The 8582-nt window shown below is 50.5% G+C and overlaps 1 protein-coding gene across 1 annotated transcript in view; it reads left to right on the top strand.

Moving 5' to 3' along the window:
• Positions 1-8582, top strand: part of Bcl7a (BAF chromatin remodeling complex subunit BCL7A) — a 34312-nt gene that overhangs the window by 807 nt on the left and 24923 nt on the right. Inside the window, exon 2 of the mRNA XM_008839341.3 lies at positions 6728-6809. Coding sequence (XP_008837563.1) covers positions 6728-6809 — 82 coding nt within the window. The remainder of the gene's footprint in view (positions 1-6727; positions 6810-8582) is intronic.

Genomic DNA, 8582 nt, shown 5'->3' with positions numbered 1-8582 from the left:
CTTCCGGGCCCCGGCGCCCTCCAGTCTGCGGAGTTTGCAGAGCGCGAGCCGTTTAAATTTAGCGCTTTGGGCTGCCTGGAGCGAAGGCTCTGGGCGAGGAAGAAGATGGGGGCGAGCGCCCGAGGCACCCGCGTCTCCCACCCGCTCGGCGCGGCGCCCGGGGCTTTGGGGTCTCGGGGCCGCTGTCTGTTTGGGGCCAGAAGTAGGTCCCAAGCTGAGTCTGCCTTTCCCCGAGCCGGAGCCGGTGTTTGTTTTGTGGAGAGCCGTTGTTTTTGTTCTCTGCACTGGGGGTTGGGGGACCGCGAGACTCGGTGTGGGCCGTGCGTGTGTTTCCAGCTCAAATTAGATCGTGCCCGGAGTGGCCTCGTTATAATTAGCAGCATGGAGCGTTTTCTCGGGCCTCGTCGGGTCCGACTCTTAGGCGGCCCCAGAAGCCAGGCCCCAGGCGCCAGCAGTCGACCAGGTTGGGTCGGACTTGTTGAAAACTCCCGGCTCTCTGATTTCAACTTTTTAACGTTTTTTTCTTTCCCACGGCTTCACGGGGTCCGAGAGGGAGAGGAGCAGCTGCGTGGGTGTCCCCAAGTGTCAGCGCCCGCGGGCTGGTCCTGATTCTTTATAGAAACTGGCCAGGCCCGGCTGCGGGCTCTTGTTTCTATCTGGGGGTGTCATTTCTTGAGTGACGCCTAGGTTTTTATACAACAACAACAACAGACCGCTGGGGGTCTGTCTCCGGCCTGGCGGTGTCACAAGTTAACTGTCCTTTCTGAGTCAAACCCAACAAAAAAGGCGAGGGGAAAATCAATAAAGTCCACGTGCTCCCGGGCCTCCTATGGAAAGAGCTGTCTGTGGATGGCCGGATGCCTGCCGTGGGCTGGGTTTGGCTCCAATGGGACAAAGAATTTTCACAACCGTGAGAAGGGGAGGCTTTCCAAAGTTGAGATCCAAGTCTGGGTGCCGCAGGAGCTCCCCTGCTGAGCAAGGCGCCCAGTGCCCAATTGGAGCCATTTAAAAATGGCAGAAACAGCTGCAGGCCGAAACACACAGGGAAAGCAGTCCACAGCCCTGTGGAACTCCCAAGGGAAGGCTGGAGTGGGCCCCCCTGCAGGGCTCAGCCCTGTGCAAAGAAAGAACTGGTGTTGGGGGTCGAGTCCCTTATGCCTGTCGCCCGCCAGGAGTAAGGGGCTGGTGCAAGCTGCCTTTCTCTGGTCCTGGAGGCGTGGCAGGGCCCCATGCCCAAGGTTCCCAGCCCGGCCCAGGCTCCTTACCCTGTGACAGCTGCCGCTGGGCCTGCCAGCAGCTCTGCAGGGCGGGCAGATGGAGGGATGGGGCTTTCCACCCTGCGGGCCCCAGAGCAGCAGGCCTGGAGGCATCCATCCTGTCTAACCCACTGCAGGCCAGGCCTGGGATTGGAATGGGGATGCTGCTACCTTCTTCCCTGTGTTTTTTTTTGGGGGGGGGGCGGGGGTAGGATAAGCACATCATGACCTTTAAAGACCTCAGGCTTCAGGATCTCCTGGTTTAGCTTGTACTTCACTTCCTTGCTGTGACCTTGGGCAGAACACTTCTCTAACCCTGGCAACCAGGGGGTTCTGTGTCCCTCTCCACTTCTAGGGCATTTGAGGACTAACTAGTAAGGTCATGTCACCAGAACACACAGGAGCCCTTGTCCTTGTTGTAAAATGGACTTTGTAGAAATTTTGCTTTTTTCGCCCTTTTAAGCAAAAATGGAGGGGGTTTCCTCAGTTCTTGAGGAGCTGAATTTGGCCTTGCTGTGTCTTTACTGTGGGTCTTGCAGTCAATGCTGGAGACTTTGGGGTTGTTTATTAACTATGGCCACCAACCATGCATTTCACCGCTGACTGGGACACAAGGTTGCCAGAATTAGCAAATAGAAATACAAAACGCCCAGTTAAATGTAAATTTTGGATAAACAACAAAATGATATTTTAAAAGTTAACTTTTCTTTCTGGGTGTGGTGGCACATGTCTGTAATCTCAGCACTTGGGAGGTAGAGGCAGGAGGATCAGCAGTTCAAGTCCATCCTCAGCTGCCTAGTGAGTTTGAGGCAAGCCTGGCCTGTTGTTCACCCTGTCTCTAAAGACAAAAATAGCCAGGGGGCACACACCTTTAATCCCAGCACTTGGGAGGCATAGTAGGTGGATCTCTGTGAGTTCAAGGCCATCCTGGTCTACCTTGTGCGTTCTGGCCACCAGCTGGGACTACAGGGAGACCCTGTCTCAAAAAGACAAAAACAAACAAACAAACAAAAAACAAAAAGGAAGGAAGGACAAAAAAATGTTTCTGCTGGAGGTGTTACTTAGTGATAGAACATGAGCTTAACATGTGAGGGACTCTGGGTTTGAACCCTAGTGTTCATGCACCTCACCTTAGTGTAAATATATCCCATGCAATGTTTGAGACATACTTATATCAAAAAATAATTATCTATCTATCTGAAACTCAAAGGTAGCAAGGCATGTGTGCATCCAGGGGGCTGAGATTCCCTTCAGCCCATAAGCCTAGGGTGGCATTTCTTAAGATCCAACCCCCTCCTGGCAGGCCCTGCTGCCCCCATCCTCCCCACAAAAGAAGCCAGCAGTTGTCTGGGGCCTCCCTACCCATTGCTGCCAGCTGGCGTCGGGTATTCCAGCAAGGCAGGCTGGTAGAATGTGAGGTGGCCAGAAGATGGCTGAAGAAAAACAAAATGGTGGGTCCCTTTTTGGGAAACTGGGCCAGGGTTAGGAGACCCAGTGTGAGTAGAGAAAAGAGAAGAGAAGAGAAGAGAGTAAGGTTTGAGCTGCTGAATAGATGTCAGTCCAGGACCCTTCAGCTCTTGACCTGAGGGTTCATTTAGTGATTTGCTTTACAGACAAAGTAGCCAGCTCTTAGGAGACTTCCCACCTAGCCCTGAGAGAGATGGAGATCTGAACCTGGGGCTTCTTGACTCCTCTAGTTTTAGCACTGGTACCTTCCTGCCAGGTAGAGCGGACCCAGGCCTCCTAAAGTGATAAAGACAAGCCCTATAGTGAAGTCCTATAGAGCTTTTTTGGAGTAGCAGGGCCCCTTAAGGTGGATAGTGCTCTTGAACCTGGACCCAGTAGAGCATTAGAAATTGGCCTGGCCTTAATACAAATGACAAAGTGTATGAACTCCAGTAGGGGGCTATGGGAGGGTGCCAGAGGGGAAGGGGGAAGGGGCATAAAGATGCTTGTATGTATAAAATACACAAAAATTAAGAAGGAAGGAAGGAAGGTGGGAGGGAGGGAGGGAAGGAAGGAAGGAAAGAAAGAAAAAGAAATTGGCCTGGGCCTAGAGAATCTGAGATGGGCACTTGTAGCTTCTATAAGAGTTTGAGTTGGGGAGGAACTTTGGGGCTATATTCCCATGTCCGGGACCTTCATCCTTTCACTTCAGGAACACAATTCTAATAGGCAGAGGAAGCTAAGATCTCAGTATACACAGGGTAGTTTGTGGGTAGGTTGAGGTGCAGCTCTGTGGTTATGGTGAATCCCAGGCCTAATGCCTGAATGTGGTGCCTATATGGGGGGTGGGAACAGGCTGTGGCTCAGGGGCATGTGGGCCCAGATCATTTTGAGAATAGCCAGAAATCTGGATTTTTATGTGGAATATTGTTTTTGTTTTTGTTTTTTTTCTTCTACTTTGGTAATGGATTCAACTTTTTAAAGTACTGTGCAGACCAAACAAAATATGCCTGTTGGTCACTTGTCTCCCTAACTGTAAGGTCCTGGAAACTGTCTAGTGCCCCCATCCACAGAGTGGCTGGTTGTGTGTATTCTTGCATGATGGGCTTGGGAGCATTGTAGGAAATCTCAGGCGTTCCCTGAGCCAATGCTCTTGTGAAATCCTATTTCCCTTCTCCCAGGAGCTCCCTCAGAGACTTACACTTGAGCTCTGTCTTCCTGGGGGGCTAAGAGCCAAGGCCTAGGTCAGAGGTCAATCCCAAGGTCAGGTTCAATTTTATTCCTCTAACATTTTATTTTATTTTATTTTTATTTTGGTGTATTTGCGTATGTGTATGTATGTGTGGGGGCATGCATGTGCCACTGTGGATGTGCGGTGGTTAGAGGATAACTTTCAGGAGTTGGTTCTCTCCTACCATGTGGGTCCTGAGTATCAAACTCAGGTAGTCAGGCTTGGTGGCAGGCGCCTTTACTCAGTGAACCATCTCGCCAGCCACTTTTTTTTTTTTTTTTTTTTTTTTGGTCTTTTTGAGACAAGGTCTCCCTATAGCCCCAGTTGGCCTGGAACTCAACTATGTAGACCAGGCTGGCCTTGAGATCCACCTGCCTCTGCCTCCCAAGTGCTGGGATTAAAGGCATGCACCACCACGCCCGGCAACCCACTGTTTTATTTTTACTTTAATCTTACTACAGCCCAGAGCCCCCTGGGGCCTAAAACTAGTAATCCTCCTGCCTCAGCCTCCCATGTGCTGGGATCACATACTGCTGGGATTACAGGTGTGCACTACCATGCTCAGCTCCCAAGGTCAGGTTCATAACTTTCTTACCTGTATCCCAAAGTCCCTCCAGTGTCCATACCTGGTGATAGTGCTGAAGAAGCTTCTATCTCTAAGGTGACTTGAGTACGCTGGGTAAAGAGGTCGCTAGCCGAGACAGAACCTGGCTGCATGTAGTCAGTGGCCCCAGTGCCTGGTAACTTCAGACATTCAGTCGGGGTCCTGTTAGCCTGCAAGGCCCAGAGCTCTGACATGCTTTCTAACCTAAATCATAGTGTTCATGATGCAGGTCGGTTACTATAAAAAAAGTTTTTTTAAAAAAAAATTTTTTAATACATACTTTGAATTGGTTGGTTTACTAGGGCTTAGGCCAAGGACGCTGTTGCTGGCTTGTGCGTACTGAGTAGCTCTGACCATTTTCATGGATTCTAGCACGGTGTGCCCTTTGTCCAACTTCTGTTACTTGGCTGCATGGGCTCTTTCTTTTCGTGGGCAGCAGAACAGCAGGATGAGGTCACAGGGGTCAAAGCCGTCACCTTAGAGCTTGTTTCACCACTTATGGTCTGTGTGACCATGCACCAGTGGTATCACATCATTTCTCTGGGCCTCTTGTTTCCCCATCTGTAAGATGGGATGACAGTAATTCCTCTCTTGGCCTTTTGGGGAAAAGGGCGGGGGGGAGATCCCACTTGGCTGACATGTAGTCTGGCCCCCATTCACAATGGTTGTGGATTGTGTCTCTGCTTGTCATTGAAGATGTTCCTGGGAATGGTCCTGTCCCTTCAGGTACCTTCTGCAAACTAAGAATGGAGAAAATGAAAGATTGGGCCTGTGGCTTGTGCACTCTGCCTCCAGGAGGCAGGAGGCAGGAGGCAGGAGGCAGGAGGCAGGTAGCAGGACAGATATTTGCCCTTACTTCATGCTTTCCCTGCTGAACAGAGTATGGGTAGGGCCTAGCCAGGGGTTTGGATTCTCTCCCTGGTGTTGTGAGTTGACCTCCCTGGGCCTCACATTCTTGACCTGTCAAGTGGGAAAGGTGATACTTGCTGCCACACATAGTTCCATAAACATCAGAGCATGTGTGTAGTGCTTAGCACATGGAAGACACTAGAAATGGTCATTGACAGTATAAAGAAGCCATTGCTTCCCCTAACAAGAACATGGAGAGCTGAGTGGGTACAGTTTGGGGATGGGGGTGTGCGCTTTTGGTTAGCAGGTTTTGAATGTGCTTGACACCCCCACTTCCCCAGAAGACTCAAGGTGATGCAGCAGGGAGGTGTGCCACATTGCAGTATCATATGTAACCATTCAGGGGAAGACCCAAGGTTAAGTTTGCGTGGAGAAGCTGAGGAAAGTGTCAGGCACTCACAGGCAAGTTTCCTCATGTCGCCTGTAGTTCTAGGCAACAGGACTGTTGCCAAGGACTTCTAGCAGTCCCAGAATGCCACCCACTCTGACCCCAACATACCATTATGAGTTTCTTGGTTCTTTGCTGAACTCTCAGTGGACCCTCAACCTATCTTTCCCAGGTGACTAAGCTGGAACCCAGAGCTGTCAGGGAGGGTTTAAACCCTAGCTCTTCCTCTAGTGGCTCTCCCCAAATCATGACCCTCTCTGGTACATGGCTTCTGAGTATTTAGGGCAGAAAGTAACACCCTGTAACACAAGTTTGGTGGCCACAGCAATAATCTAGCAAATGTAGAGGATGACCATTATTATCCTTAATAAAACCAATCACCCCTTCTCCTTTTCACAGCTTGTCATTTTCTCCTTCTCATCTGTTAACCTGTCTCACAGCTGGGGACTGTCCTGTCGCTGTCCTGTGGGAGTTCAGAAAACAGCAGGGCAGAGGGGGCACATGGAGCCTGAACCAAAACATTGATGTGGAGATCCTCCTTGCAAGGCCAGGCTCTGCTTGCCTCCCACATTCTGCTGTGCCCCTTGGGGCCCTCCCTTTGGGCCCAGGCCTCTGCTCTCTGATGCCCTATGCTATTCTGAAGGGCAGCTGTCAGGAGAGTGTGAGGTCGTTGCTTGCTTTCCCCCTTCTAAGAGGGTGGCATGAGGTTCAGATTGGCTGAGTAACTTTCCCAACCAATGAGAGAAGAACTGGGATTGCAACCATATTTTTGTGATCAAAGCCTCTGGGCATTCACCACATTGCAGCTGTGACCTTTGCCACCCCCACTCCCCATGAGCAGAGAGTCCTTGCCCAAAGCTCCCTGGTAATGAGCTCTTCCTCATTCTCTACAGGGAGAAGAAGTGGGTGACCGTTGGTGACACATCCCTCCGAATCTACAAATGGGTCCCTGTGACAGAGCCAAAAGTTGATGATGTGAGTATGCAGGGCTGTTGTGTCATGCCATGTCATGTGTTCCCCCCTACCTCCAACCCCATGGTCATCACACTATAGGGAAAAGAGGTAGTCTGCTCCATCCACTGGCCTGGGACCCAGAGCCAAGCTACTTGGGAAACACAAGGACCCAGCCTAGGCCTGGAGAGACTGTTGACCTGTGTCCTCGCCTCCCTGTAGTTCTGCCCCAGAGTCTGGCCCATAGCAATGTGGAAAATGTCTCCTAAAAGTTATCCTTTCTTCTGAGAGCCCACAGTCTGCCAGAAGAATATACTTTAGTACAAGGCTAACCCTCCTTCGGGCCTGGACACCATGGTGTGGGGACAAGCATAACGTTACCCATAGTTGTGCTAAGCCTTCTGCTCACTCTTGAGCACCTGACCATCTGCCAGGCCCTTTCCCGTGCTTTATACAATTGTCTTTCTTACTTCTCACAATGAGCTGTGGAGTTGATCGTTTTAAACCTCTATACAAGGAATGGACATGGGCTCAGACAGGTACAGACGCTTTCCTAGCGTCACACAGCTATGTCAGTGGAGAATGGAACTCAGGTCTTTCTGACTTCTAGGTGTGTGTGCTCTCTGCTTCCAAAGAGCCTTCTAATGGTTGAGGCTGCCGGTGGCCCCAAAAATGAGAGAGCCTGATAGAAAGATGCCAGGACTACTCAATAGAAGGTCCTCAGGAAGGCAAGGGGAGGCAGTGGGACCATGCTGACAATAACCTCTAGAGGGAGCTGGAGTGGCTGTACTGGGTCTTGGGAAAGAATGCTCTACTGCTGACCCATTGTCCCACTCAAAGGCCTTTACACTGGCTTTTCCCTTGCCCAGGTTGATTCCCTGTTTACCCACAGTGCCTTCCTCCAAGAAGACCAGCTTGGCCCCAGCTACTCCTGGGAGCCACATGGCCATGACTGAGACATTTTGCTATGGAGGAACTGCTTTCTCAGTAAAGATAGAGGTTAAGCTTCCCTCCTCTGTCTTCACATACCTGCCTCATGAGTTGGGACTCCGGGCAGGGCTAAGATTCTGTGTTGACTCTGATTACATGCTCATTTCGAAAGGACTGGACTGGACTGAGAACTAGGAGACTGACGTCCCTTGTCATTCTGGCCTGGGTTTCTGAAGCTGCCAGGGCCCTTTCCATAAAATAGCCAAGACTTGGTCCATTTGCATGTCTGTGACAAAGCAGGGCAGCCCAGCTCCTCGAAGGCAGCTTCTGGCTCTGGCCCCTGCCTGGGCCTTGTACATCATTAGGTGGTGTAGAAATGCTGGCTGCATTTGAGAAGACGTGGTCCCTGCTCTCAAGGAATTTCTAATCTCGTTGGGGGAAGATAATTATAGAATAGTTTGAAACAGACATCAGGGAAGTGCCAAATGGAATATGATCAAGGGGAACACATAATCTATGGGCCATCAGTAGGATGGGGCAGATCCTGGCTGGGCAGAGAGAGCTAGATACAGAGTCAGGTGGACCAACCTGGACTAACCTGTGAGGCTGGATGTGCTATCTCTCTGTGGGGGCCTCTGCTTCCTCCTTGGTGTAGAGGAGTGATGATATCTAGTTTATAAGGTTTTTGCACCTAGAAAACACAATATATCACCCAAAGGATACTTAGTATAGTGATCCTTTTATGCTGTTGAGCCCACCCATTTTTTTCTCTAGGTTGGATAAGCATCTGGGTAAGATGCAGATTCCCAGGCCCTACCCTAGAGAGCTGAATCAGAATTGGCAAGGGTTAGCTTTTTTTTTTTTTTT

This window comes from Nannospalax galili, unplaced genomic scaffold (genome assembly GCF_000622305.1).
Source record: "Nannospalax galili isolate Female #2095 unplaced genomic scaffold, S.galili_v1.0 scaffold218, whole genome shotgun sequence".
Classification (NCBI taxonomy): Eukaryota; Metazoa; Chordata; class Mammalia; order Rodentia; family Spalacidae; genus Nannospalax; species Nannospalax galili.
This window is presented reverse-complemented; position numbering and strand designations above follow the sequence as displayed.